General features: G+C 45.6%; 1 protein-coding gene across 3 annotated transcripts in view; it reads left to right on the top strand.

The window, feature by feature from the left end:
- slc12a5a (solute carrier family 12 member 5a) overlaps window positions 1-13,400 on the top strand; it is a 70,858-nt gene extending 57,458 nt beyond the window's left edge. For 2 of the 3 annotated variants that reach the window (XM_089011216.1, XM_089011218.1), the window contains exons 10-26: window positions 275-373; window positions 569-626; window positions 699-873; window positions 964-1,082; window positions 1,285-1,383; window positions 1,472-1,591; window positions 1,874-1,978; window positions 3,056-3,224; window positions 4,022-4,217; window positions 5,031-5,200; window positions 5,279-5,410; window positions 5,882-5,989; window positions 6,798-6,923; window positions 7,774-7,982; window positions 8,264-8,278; window positions 8,438-8,571; window positions 8,912-13,400. In XM_089011216.1, the coding sequence (XP_088867342.1) occupies window positions 275-373; window positions 569-626; window positions 699-873; window positions 964-1,082; window positions 1,285-1,383; window positions 1,472-1,591; window positions 1,874-1,978; window positions 3,056-3,224; window positions 4,022-4,217; window positions 5,031-5,200; window positions 5,279-5,410; window positions 5,882-5,989; window positions 6,798-6,923; window positions 7,774-7,982; window positions 8,264-8,278; window positions 8,438-8,571; window positions 8,912-9,003 (2,126 nt within the window). In that variant the 3' untranslated portion in view covers window positions 9,004-13,400. The remainder of the gene's footprint in view (window positions 1-274; window positions 374-568; window positions 627-698; window positions 874-963; window positions 1,083-1,284; window positions 1,384-1,471; window positions 1,592-1,873; window positions 1,979-3,055; window positions 3,225-4,021; window positions 4,218-5,030; window positions 5,201-5,278; window positions 5,411-5,881; window positions 5,990-6,797; window positions 6,924-7,773; window positions 7,983-8,263; window positions 8,279-8,437; window positions 8,572-8,911) is intronic. The other variant, XM_089011217.1, reaches the window with a different exon arrangement.

Here is a 13,400-nt window from a genome sequence, read left to right as displayed (position 1 = left end):
CACTTTCACAAGGGACTTTTCAAGAATAGATGGACATTAATAACAACAAAAATAGCAAATAATATTGCAATTCCAGACGTTCATAGTAAACATTTGAGCAGTTTAATGATAGTATCAAGTCACACGTTTTTTTTTTTTTTCCTGTCCAACGGCACCCTCTATTGGATTGATTCAGACGTAGCACCACCGAAGGCCTAGGAGTGACATGCACGGCCCGCCACTGGTTTACGTCAACTGTTTTGCCTTTGATAGTGACGTTAGGTCTTCTGCCCAGGAATCATGGCCGGCTCCAACCGCTCCGGCGATCTGCGCGATGCTCAGAAGTCCATCCCGGTGGGAACCATCGCGGCTATCACCACCACCTCCTTTGTCTGTATCCTCTCAGCACAGTCTCGGTCTATTCAGATTGACTGACCCGTACTCTGTGACCCGCTTGCAATTGGCTGGCAACCGGTCCAGGGTGGCCCCCACCTAGTGCCCGAAGACTCCTGTGAGGATTTGCGGATTATAAAACGGATGACTGGATTCTGTTCAACTTTTTCAGGGTTCCTTAATGAAACCTTTGCAGATATGTCCAGCGTCATTCTCTTCGGCGCCTGCATTGATGGCGTGGTCCTCCGAGACAAGTAAGTGCCGCCTGCCGCTCACAATCATCTCGGGGTGACTCTGCAGGTTTGACACCGTCTACCCTGTTTTAGGTTTGGGGAAGGGGTGCACGGGAACTTGGTTATCGGCACGTTGGCATGGCCGTCGCCATGGGTGATTGTGATCGGCTCCTTCTTCTCCACCTGCGGAGCCGGACTGCAGAGTCTTACCGGGGCGCCACGTCTTCTGCAGGCCATCGCCAAGGATGGAATCGTACCCGCGCTACGGGTCGGTCTTAGCGGCGCTATTGCATGCGTACAAGAACCGGTTCGACTCCTTTCAAAGCGTGCACGAGCGACTTTTGATTTTGTTTTGTAGATCTTTGGACACGGGAAGGCCAACGGGGAGCCAACTTGGTCGTTGCTGCTGACCGCATTCATCTGTGAGAGCGGAATCCTCATCGCCTCCCTGGACTCAGTGGCTCCCATCTTGTCCATGTGAGTTCTTTGAAAAGTTCCGCAGGAGCGAAGTCTACTGCACTCTGGTGCTTGTCGTGAAAACTCGTATTTTTTTCATGGAGTTTCCAAAATACAAATGATGATACAAATGATAGCCGTTTGAAAAGCCGTTCAAATACATATTGTGACTCCTGTATTTTTCCAGCAAATTCTCACCGTGCATTTGATGTGCCCCCATCAGGTTTTTCCTGATGTGCTACATGTTCGTCAACCTGGCTTGCGCCTTACAGACTCTACTGCGGACCCCCAACTGGAGGCCTCGCTTTAAGTTCTACCACTGGTGCGCGAACTCTCCTCCTTGCCAATTTTTTTTTTTACCCACAAATGCCGTACGTCCTTTCACTGCCCGTGTCTTTTGTTCTTCGCAGGACTTTGTCCTTTTTGGGGATGAGCTTGTGTCTCACACTCATGTTCCTGTGCTCCTGGTACTACGCTATCGTCGCCATGGTGATTGCCGGCTCCATCTACAAGTATATTGAGTTTGCAGGGTGAGTGAGAATCAAGATTCTTATGAATATTGAGATGTTTTCATGATGTCATTTGATGAAGTCAACATCCATTGGTAGCAACAAATTTCCCTTCAGTGGATTGAAAAAAAATACAGAAAGAATAAGAATACACAAACATGATTGAACATGTATTGGATCACATTTGGAATAATTAAAAAGAAATAACGTGAAATAAAATGGGCAAAAATACACGAAACAGGTAACTCAAAGAATGGAATAAATGTATGTGTGTGTGTGTGTGTGTGTGTGTGTATTTTTCAGTGCGGAGAAGGAATGGGGTGACGGCATCCGAGGTCTGTCCCTGAGCGCTGCACGTTATGCTCTTATGCGCCTGGAGGAAGGTCCTCCCCACACCAAGAACTGGAGGTAAACACACGCATCGCAACATGGCCGGGTGGCGTTTGTGGCTCATGACAGAGAAAGGAACAAAATAAATCTGCCAATCTTCAAGGACAACCCACACCATTTTTTTCTTTCCTAACTGATATCAGAAAAATGTTTGATAGCATCTAAAATAGCCAAGACACGCAGGCTGATATTTTGAGTCAAATGCAAAACACCAATCAAAATAACTTCAAATGTCCCAAAACTTCAAGAAAATGAGCTTGGAAACTGGGATGATTCAGAAAGGCCCGCCCCCTTGTTTGTGACGTCACGCCAGGATATTGGCGTGACGTCACAGACTGCCTTGCTCCAGAATCAAAACAATGGCTTCAGAGAGTTCAGATTCAGAACAAGATGCTTTCTTGTTACTCATCCAGATATGAATATGATTCAAATAGTTCTGAAGAGGAAAGCATAAATGTTTGTCCTTCCGTATCAATTTGAGCCATCTGTACTCCAATGTAGCGCCCAGAAAATCCACAAGATGACACCCAAGCTCCGTTGGAAATGGCCTGATTTGTCTGCTGGGAATTTGTGTCAACTTCCACCTTATTTATGCGTGTTACCACAATTCGCTGCGACACCATCACGTTATTGATGTCGTTTTCCTTCTAATTTCGCCATCAACATGTTGTTTTCAGAAAAAAAAGTACCCAAAATGCATTGTGTGTCGTTTTCTCGGTCAGCGGCGTTCCCTCTGTGACGTCACTTCGAGCATCGTCATCAACTCGAAAACAAGACTTCATGAATTTTCAGCGTGAGTCTTAAAAAGTCAAATGTAGCTACACGCGCTGGAATCTTTGTCAAATGCGCTCAGTCGTCATTTGACAAAAGATGGACGCAACTTGTCCGGATGTGTCGGTTGTCCTTTAATATCTGCCAGTTTATGTAATTTTCCACCTGTCCGCCATGACAAAAGCAACAGGAGTTAACAGGCGACGCTCTTTTTGACTCGTTCCCCCTTCAGCCGCTTCCCTTTGGCGCCCTGGTTGTGTTTAGTTTGCCCCTCCCTGGACTTTTTTGGCCCCTCCCCTGTACTGTGGCTTTGTCCCCCGCCAGGCCTCAACTGCTGGTGCTGGTCAGCACGGACGGCGAGCAGAACGTGGAGCAGCCCAGGTTGCTTTCGCTGACCAACCAGCTCAAGGCAGGCAAGGGTCTGACCATCGTGGGCACGGCCCTGGTGGGCACCTACCTGGACAACTACCAACATACTCAGAGGGCCGAGCAGGTAGGCAATTTCAAATTTGTACAGATGACGGCTGAAGAAACCTTCTCATCGAGAGATGCTGTAAGTTACATTTTGTATTGTGCGGCTTTTTCCAGCTGAGCTCCAGTTAGGTTGGGTTAGGGTTATGTGTTAGGGTTTCGGGTTAGGTTTTGGGTCAGGGTTAGGGTTAGGGTTTAGGGTTAGGGTTAGGGTTAGGGTTAGGGTTAGGGTTAGGGTTTGGGTTAGGGTTAGGGTTTAGGGTTAGGGGTTAGGGTTAGGGTTAGGGGTTAGGGTTAGGGCTTAAGGTTAGGGGTTAGGGTTAGGGGTTAGGGTTAGTTTTACAACAGTGGTTTAGAACAGTGGTTTCGATCGAACCCTAAGGGTTCGGTGAGTCGGTCTTAGGGGTTCGGTGGATCCTCCGCCTCAGAGGTCTACACCTCAGTCGAGTCTGCAGTTAGTGAGGTGTTCGGTGAATGAACATATGAAATTGGTGGGGTTTGGTGACTCCAACAAGATTAAGAACCACTGGTTTAGAGTTCGGGTTAGGGGGTTCGGGGTGAGGGTTAGGGCTAGGCGTTCCCTCTTCTCAGTTGACGCTTCAGGAGGACGCGATGCATAACAAAAAGCAATGGCTGCTGGCACTTGTTTCAGTAATTACGTGCCAGCAGCTTCAGTGATGACTTCCTGAAGACCTACCGTACTACAGTAGACTGTTAGAGTGTCTATGAGTTCAGACAATTCATGTGGCTAACTATAACTGAGTTTGGGGTCTGAAATTTCAAACGTCCCCCCAACACGCCGTCCTCCCGTCCTCGTAGGCGCTACGTAAACTGATGGAGACAGAGAAGGTGAAGGGCTTCTGTCAGGTGACGGTCTCGTCCAACCTGCGGGACGCCACCTCCCACCTGCTCCAGGCCAGCGGTCTGGGCGGACTCAAGCACAACGCCATGTTGGTGTCGTGGCCACGCAATTGGAAACAAGGCGACGAGCACCAGACCTGGAGGAATTTTGTCGGTGGGTTGCTTTGGCATGTATGTACAAATACTGATCAATTTACAGAAATGCAAACATTCATTTTTGATCCAATTCATTCATTCATTACCATACACACATTTTTTCGGGAAATTGAAAATATGACGTAACGTGCCATTCCTGAAAATATTCGGGTTATGTTTTTTCTTATTTGGCTGCTGATAAAGCGCTGTCCATGGCCTCTGACAATGGTTTTCCCTTCCACAAGGCGGCAGCATTTCCTTTTTTCCCCCATGTTAGCGCTTTGTTCTAGCTTCAGCGGTTGTTAATGGGCTATAGAAACCAATATGGATGTATTGCATTGTATTTTGGACAGCCACCCTCATTTCAAGGTCAGATAACTCCAGACCCATGTCATTTAGGAATTACCTCTTTTTTTCTGATGAAAGAAGAGAGTCTAAGGTTTCTAACGCTGCATTGAATGTTTATTTTGCTATCTAGCTGGCTATCTATTAACGATATAGCTTTCTAGCTAGCTGGCTTTCTATCTATTTGATTTACGTCTGGTTTGAGTGAAGGCTGGCGCGTGTGGCTGCCGCTGCTCACCCACAGAAAAATGTATCCAGTGACTGTAAAGTGACATTGAGAGTTTTGAAAGGCACTTACGTATCAATGAAATGTATTGTTATTTATGTCATCCTAAGAGTGAAAATTCAGTGGGTCCTGGAATTTGAGTGACAATGACAACAACCCTGGCACTGGAGTGGACACATTTTTGGCAGTGAATGAGATAATCCACGAGATAATTAATTGTAAAAATATTGCAGGTCCAATTCTATGGTGTTCCTCTTGCAGAATTGGTGCGAGAAACTACTGCAGCTCACCTGGCCTTGCTCGTACCCAAAAACATCGCAGCCTTCCCGTCCAACGGCGAACGCTTTACCGAAGGCCACATCGATGTTTGGTGGATCGTCCATGACGGAGGCATGCTGATGCTGCTGCCTTTCCTTCTGCGCCAACACAAGGTGCTCCTCACGCTCATTTCTGTTCTTTTCAGAAGAAAAAGCGTCCCGGCGCAATGACGATTGTTCATTCACGCTTAGGTTTGGAGGAAGTGCAAGATGCGCATCTTCACCGTGGCCCAATTGGACGATAACAGCATCCAGATGAAAAAGGACCTGACCACCTTCCTCTATCATCTCCGTATCGACGCCATGGTGGAAGTGGTGGAAATGGTGACTTACCAAGACAGCTATTGAAAAACATACAAAATATGATATTTGGATTGGGGTTAGGGTTTGGTTTAGGGGTTAGGGTTTAGGGTTAGGGGGTTGGGATTAGTGGTTAGGTGTTAGGGTTTGGATTTAGGGTTAGGGTTAGGGTTAGAGTTAGGTGTTAGTGTTTGGGGTTAGGGTTACGGTTATGGCTAAGGGTTATGTGTTAGGGTTAGGTTTACAGTTTAGTGGTTATGGGGTTACGATTAGATGTTAGGTTTAGAGGTTCGGGGTTAGAGTTAGGGGTTAGGGTTAGGGTTAGATTAGGGTTAGGATTAGGGTTACGGGTTATATATATATATATATATATATATATATATATATATATATATATATATATATATATATATATATATATATATATATATATATATATATATTCCCCTAACCCTGGCCGCAATCTCCAATTCTCGCTGATGTTTTTCCCTGCAGCATGACAGCGACATCTCAGCATACACCTACGAGAAGACCCTGGTGATGGAACAACGCTCACAGATGCTGAAACAGATCAACCTGACCAAGACCGAGCGTGAGAGGGAGGTAAGAAAGTTCCTCTCTTCATCTTGGAGAAAGGGACACTCCAAAAATGTGCTCGCAAATGGAACTAGACGGGTTGCTTGACTGAAGGGTTTTTGGGGTCAAATCACAACAGTGAGACGCCATATTCTTTTTCTGCATCTTTGCCGTGGACCATGACGCCATGATGTCTTGGCAGAGGACTGAGACGTTCCTGGATCTTTTGCGATTGTTACCTGCCTCGCTCAAATCGGAGTTGCTTTACATTTCACTTTTATGGGAGTCATTGCCTGACATCAGATTAGATGAGAATAGATTAGATTATTTTAGATTAGATTAGCCTTTATTAGTCTCACAGTGGAGAAATTTACATTTCACAGCACCAAAGTGATGGAAGGGAACCGGAAAGAAAAAGAAGAGGGGAAACAAAATACAGGAGCTGCTGTAAAGTCAGCCACTCTTGCGGCGCCATCTTGAAGTCACAAGAACAAAGTAACAAACCCACAAAGATATAGACGGTCATTCAATCTTTAGCAATTTCTGCAGTGTCTTTGTTTCATGAAGAAGTGGTGAAATGTGCACGTCTGCTACAATCTAAAGGTTGAAATCCAGCACGAAGCCGTAGCATCCATTGACGGAAAGAGATTGTTTCACATCTCCTGAACCATGTAAATCCATTTCAATTCCAAGCCGCGATAGTTCCTTTCTTTTCATCTTGGGCACCTCAAGCCATGCATCCATCCAGCCAGCCACGCACGCACCACAAACTGAAACGAGTTCTTTTATTTTCTTTTCTTTGAATGCTTTCTTTCTTGCCGTGGTGTGTTGGTAGATCCAGAGCATTACCGACTCATCCCGTGGCTCCATTCGGCGCAAGAACCCTTCGTCCGTCACCACCCAGCTGAGTGTGAGCGAAGAACCTCCGGCGGCCGGCAAAGAGGAAAAGTCGGAGGAGGAGGTAAACATCGTGCATGGCTTGAACTTCCTGGGTGACATCTTTGGTTTGTAGTTTGTAGTCTTTGGTTTGGGATTCTCGCTCATCGACACCAAAATGAGCAACTCGTGATCAACAAGTGTGTTATTACTTTGCAGATTTATTTGAGCAAAGTGCGTTGAGATACAAAAGAATTTGTTTCCTGACAAACATCATCTCTGACATCATCGTTCAAAAATCAGCCGAAATCCATCCCATCAGCACACGCGACTTAAGGATTAAAAAAATGGATAGATGGAAGGTGATGTTCTGAAAATATGCAGCAACCCTTCTAAATCACAGGTGTGAAAATCCAGGCCCGGGGGCCAAATCCGGCCCGCCACATCATTTTATTCGGTCCGAGAAAACAAATCAAGCATGTCGAGTGCCATGGCGCTTGCTAAAATCCAAACCAAAATTTCTAATAATAATAATAGTTCAACATTCGAATAGTTTCCCCAAATTCATAAGGGCCCTGGAAGAGGCAAGCGGAACTACAACGTGGCCCACCCACGGCGAACGTAAATGTCGAATTGCGGATGTGGATTCCCCTCCAAAACGAAAAGTTTCATGAAAACGTAAATGCTCTGCTGGGTCGAAGGTTCTGGTTGATGTTGCCGCATCCGAATGTGGTGGTGGAGGCTCAGATGGTGACAGCCACCGTGTTACTTTGTAGTCGTGGAACTGTTGTTGAAGCCCCACTTCCTCTCTCTTCTCTTGTCTTGTCCCTCTCAAACATTCTGTGACTTTGACCCGCATTCCGACACTGCTGGATTTCCGCCTATGTCCACCTGTGGCCTCGCTACCATCCGTCCATCCGTCCTCATGGTCAAAGTCGGCCTCTCCCCCTGTGCCCACCCCCGCCCAGGTGCAACTGATTCACGACAACACCACCCCGACCGCCGGCCCCGCCTCGGCCCAGTCGGCCCAGAGTCCCGGCGAGCAGGTTCAGATGACTTGGACGGAGAAGTGCGACGGGGACGCCAGCAACTCTGCCGGCGCTGCCGCGCCGTGCGGGATCAAAGACATCTTCAACATGAAGCCGTGAGTGATCGCAAGAGGGTTCCACCACGCCATACCCAAACACGGACCACCGCGGATAGGTACCGGGCCGCGGGTCACAAACTGGCCCTTTGGCTAAATCCAGCTCACATCCGACCGTGTTTGTGCAATATTAACGAAGCTGCAAAATCTCTGTTTTCGTCATTCTCGTGGCTCCGCCATTTTAAATTGACCGTTAAAAAAAACCCAAATCTGAAGTAGAGAGTGTGAGTGAGTCCTCCGGTTCTGATATGTCCGTCTTTCCCTTCTTGCTCCCGCTGCAGTGAATGGGAGAACCTGTAAGTACCCCAAATCCTCCTCACCTCACCCCAACTATTTCTGACATGACATGAATGGATGAGGACAATTGAAATATGTGCGAGTGAGCATCTTGTCATCCGCGACCGCACGAGCGACTTTGACAAGTCCCGAACGTCCCCGTCTTTGTGTCCGTCCAGGAACCAGTCCAACGTGCGACGTATGCACACGGCGCTGCGACTGAACGAGGTCATCATCAAGAAGTCCTCCGAGGCCAAGCTGGTCCTGCTAAACATGCCCGGGCCGCCCAAGAACCGGACAGGTGATGAGAACTGTATCCTTTTGCCAAAAAGCTTGATTTCAAAGACAACCGACACCATTTTTTTTGTTGTTTGTTTGTTTGTTTCCTAACTGTCATCAGAAAAACGTTTGATAGCATCTAAAATAGCCAAAAGACGCAGGCTAATATTTTAGTCAAATGCAAAACAGGACTAAAAATGACTTCAAGTGGCCCAAAAGTGCCACAAATGAGCTCGAAACTGGTGAGATTCAGAAAGTCCCGCCCCCCAAAAAGTTCATATTCAACTATTTTATTTTTTGTCTGCTTAGAATAAATTGACCCGACTGTGACTGTGGTGACGCCATCTTGAGTTTCCTTGACCGTTCTCAACCAGACATGGAGTTCCTCGAGGTCCTCACTGAAGGCCTCAACCGAGTCCTTCTGGTCCGCGGAGGCGGACGCGAGGTCATCACCATCTACTCCTGAAAAAAAGCAGGGCCCCCCCATCCCGCCTCCCCTTCCAACCCGACCATTCCCAAAGCCCTTCACACCCATCAGGTCCCGTGTCGTCCGTCTCACTCAAATGCCGCTTCATCTTTCACGTCGCCTTCACCGATGAATGACGAGCAGCTCCACTCGGTTTCGGAATCATAGCGGGGCCAAACCGTAGACGCTTTTTAGTCGCCACATCTCGATGGGTTCGGTTCGGTCTTGGTCCGCTGACGTCGGCCGCTAAGGCGCGTTAGCCCAGCCGCGGCTGCAAATGCATGCAAACGCGTGTTTTTCGTTTCAATTTGTGTCGTTTGCTTACCCGAAATTCTTGGGGGGGTGGAAGTCATTGAAGATGCTTAAAGGACAACCGACAACCCTTACTGACATCAGAAAAATGTTTTAGAGCATCTAAAATAGCCAAAACACGCAGGCTGATATTTTTAGTCAAATACCAATCAAAAGTGTCCCAAAAGTGCCACAAATGAGCTCGAAACTGGGCAGATTCAGAAAGTCCCGCCCCCTTGTTCGTGATGTCACGCCAGCCTTCACAAACTGCCATGCTCCAGAATCAAAACAATGGCTTCAGAGACTTCAGATTTGGAAAATCAGATTTGCTTTCTTGTTTCTCATCCAGTTATGAATTTGATTCCAATAGTTCTGAAGAGGAAAACGTCAAACGTACAAACTGAAATCCACGTCGGCCACTTCACGGCCCGTCCTTGTCTTGCTTCCGTGGCTCTTTGCCCTCCAGCCCAACTTTTGCCACTTGAATCGGAATCATCTTTATTGGCCAACGAAGCAGAACACACAAGGAATTTGTCTCGGGTAGAACACGCTGCACTAGTATCATCATCCTAAGAAAAATGGAGGCACGATACACTTCTATTTGGGTTACTGTTTAGAGAGTTAATGGCGACCGACGGGAGAAGCTGTTGAAATGTCGAATGGATTGGGTGCGCATGGAGCGGGAGTCGCTGGAAAAGGTGGTGGGCAGGGTGCAGAGGGTCCACTAGAATTTTGATGTGCCAAAAACACAAAAAAGAGGGACATACAGTAAATGCCATTTGTTTCCTCCATTTTCAGTTGCTGAAAGTCAAAAAATTCAACATTGATGAATTTGTTTGTTTGTTGGACACCCCCCTCCCTCCCCCCCAAAAAAAAAATCCTTATTTATTAAAGCATAATCGGGTGATTATACATTTAACACAAGGGGAAGCATATCTTCTGCGTCAGGTGGAATACACAAAGTCAAATGCAAGAGCGCTTTAAACACATTTGACAACCCATAGATGGCGCTTACGATCCAGGTTGTTTGTGATGCTAGCAAGGCCTTTTCTTCCTATTTCTTTTTTGTTTGTTTGTTTTCTTCAGATAAAAAAAAGCAGATACAATAAGCCCTCCCTTATTTTTTTATGTTCCCAGCGCCTAGTGAATGGTACGCGGATCAAAAACTGAACAAACAAGGATAGCCTAGCTTGCGCACAAACTGTGACGACTAGCACGTTAGCAGCAGGCTAGCGTCATGAAGAAAGGTGAATCACAAGGGGCGGGAAGGGGCGGGGCTAAACGCTCATGACCAGCAACGACCTTTGTGTGTAAATAATGTACAAGACACCGCGCTCGGTTGGATAGAAGTGTCGTCTTTTTTGGGACATCCAAGAAAGAAAGAAAAAAATAACAAAAGGAGGCTAAACAGTCCTTCGCTCTTTGGAAATGGTGTTTTGAAAAATGTAATTGATTGATTTATTTATTGATGGTATTGCCTCCACGTGCACTTGCACCCTTCACGCAAAAAGTGGGATCTCGACAACAAAAAAAACATTTATGTTCTAGAAAGAGTTTATCCACTCGACTACATGTTTTGTGCCGTGTTTTGCCAAAATTGTGTATATATATATGTGTGTGTGTGTGTGTGTGTGTGTGTGTGTGTGTGTGTGTGTGTGTGTGTGCGCGTGTGTGTGTGTGTGTGTGCGTGTGTGTGCCATATGGTTTCCAGAGTCAATATTCGATATAATCGGGGAAGAAATCTGCTGACTTTTGTTTTCTTGGAAAATAAGGAAAGTCGTTGATCTTTTCTCGACTGGGCTAACGAGAGGCTAGCGGCCTCTCTTTACCGTCACAGAGACTTCTATGCAGTAGACTGACACATTTTATACACAGAGATATTTACACTGCATATTTAATATACAGGCATATATGTATGACAGACAGTACTGCGCGCAAGTCTCAAGTCTTAAGCTAGCATTAGCTTGATTGTTTGCTCCACAGTAAAGAGGTGAGATGACACCAAAGTAGATTCTTGCTCAAATTGAACCTCCTTCACACTGAAATGCTGCAAAATTGCCGCATTTATTGGGGAATTGAAACTAGGATGTCATGTGTCCACTCCAGTGCCAGGGTTTTTGTCATCGTAACATGAATTCCAGGAGCCACAGAAGATAGACTCTTAGAACTACCTACACATTCAGAACAGCGTTAGAAACCTGACATTCTCTTCTTTCGTCAGAACAAAAGAGTTCATTCCTAAATGATATGGGTCCGGAGTTATATGAGCTTGAAGTGAGGGCGGCAATACAATACAATGTAGCGCTTTAACAACAGCGCAAGCTGGAACAAATACAACTGAAGTGTGTTTAAGAAATGATCTTGACTGGATGAAATCAAGTCAACTGAAAGCTAAAGTTGAAGCGGCTGTCAAGTTTGCCGAAGGAGTCAAATTGCAAAGGATCCTTCTTCCCACAATCCAGAATGGACAAGCGTTGTCCACAAAAGCGCCAAGTGGCACCCATTGACAAATCATTTTTTGCCATTGACTTTTGAACAGAAAACAATCATTCTGCTGGTGGATTAAGACTTTAGTGACTAAACGCTAAGGGATTGATTGATTGATTGATTGATTGATTGATTGATTGATTGATTGATTGATTTGTGCATCTGGGACCGAACGTGCAATAGTTCAAGCAAGGACGTGTGCTTTTCATTGTCCTCATCACATCCATTTTCTACAATTATGTCCTCTTACACTTTAGGGGCTGCAGGGGGGGGGGGGGGGGGGTTATCATTTGCAGCTGTAGTACAATTCTAAATAGACACTTTGCATATTGTATATTTCTCACACATTGAACTGAAATGAATGACTTGAGCTGTCACAAACAAAAGAAAAAGGCTTTTTTTTCCCCCTTGGTGTTGCTCGAATGTCTAGAACCATTTGTAGCGAGTGCTGCTAGTACTGGTAAATGTCTTAGTACTGTACATACAAATACCACATCAAGCCCGGTTGGTCATTTGGGAAATAAAGAACTAAAAGTGTATGGACAATCCATATCAGCGGAGACGCTATATATATAATACGCTATATATATATATATATATAATATATAGCGTCTATATTATATATATATATATATATATATACAGTGTATATACATATACTCCCACCCACTGTTGAGTGTTTTGTACTTGCCGTTTGCATGGCGCTATTTGTTTTCCTGGCTTTTACAGTGATGCCGCACGCTTAAGACAATGGAAAGTGGGGGGGGGGTTACCAGACGGCGATCTAGAAAGGTCTGCAAAAAAAAAAAAAAAAACATTATTAAATACATGAGGCAAAAGAATAGTTGTCTTTAGCGTAACTTGTTCTGTTGTTTATTTGAAGTATTGATGTGAAAAGGTTGAATTTGTTGTTGAAGGCCTCAGGCTGCTCGTGTGTCCATAGAAAGAAATCACTCCAGACACACACACACGCTAACATCCTGGTGGTGTCTTTTCTTGTACATTATTCAAACACTGTGGACTCCACTTTTTTGTCAACTGATGTGCAATATACTTTTGTCTTTTCTTCTCTTTGTTTTTTTTTTCTGACCGAGGTTTGCTTCTTTTCCTCCCATTTTTATGACCAAAAAAAATGTTCATTGTACAATCCCCACAAAAAGTGTTTGCAAGTCCAACCAGCTTACTTTGCCACATTTATTTTGAAAACATCTTGCATGTTTGTCTGACTTTTCTCTCACAAAGCCTTTCCTTTCCTTTCCTTTCCTTTCCTTCCTTTCCTTCGTTCGTTCGTCTTCCTCCTCATCCTGTTCCGTTCCAGCTACGTACTTTGAAATGCAATGCAACTGCAGTTGTCATTCCCAAAAAGGTTGATCAAACTGGCGCTTCCAACGCTGAGAGCGGCTCTGCTTGGACACCACCAAAATTTGGGAACCGGCATTGACAAACCCAAACATACAGCACCCCCCCCCCCCCCCCCACCATTCCCCCCAAGCAAAAAAATGTAGCATGAGACAAAAAAAAAAGGCTGCCGGTGATCATTCCTCAAGTCTCCGTCCTTCAATGGATGTCAAGGGCTCGGACTAAAATAGGAGTAGATGAGCAAAACACCCCCCCCCCCC

The sequence above is a fragment of the Hippocampus bargibanti genome, linkage group LG12 (assembly GCF_051943395.1).
Source record: "Hippocampus bargibanti isolate YZ-2025 linkage group LG12, ASM5194339v1, whole genome shotgun sequence".
Lineage (NCBI taxonomy): Eukaryota > Metazoa > Chordata > Actinopteri > Syngnathiformes > Syngnathidae > Hippocampus > Hippocampus bargibanti.
Note: the sequence above shows the minus strand (reverse complement) of the source record. Positions and strands in the feature narration are given on the sequence as shown.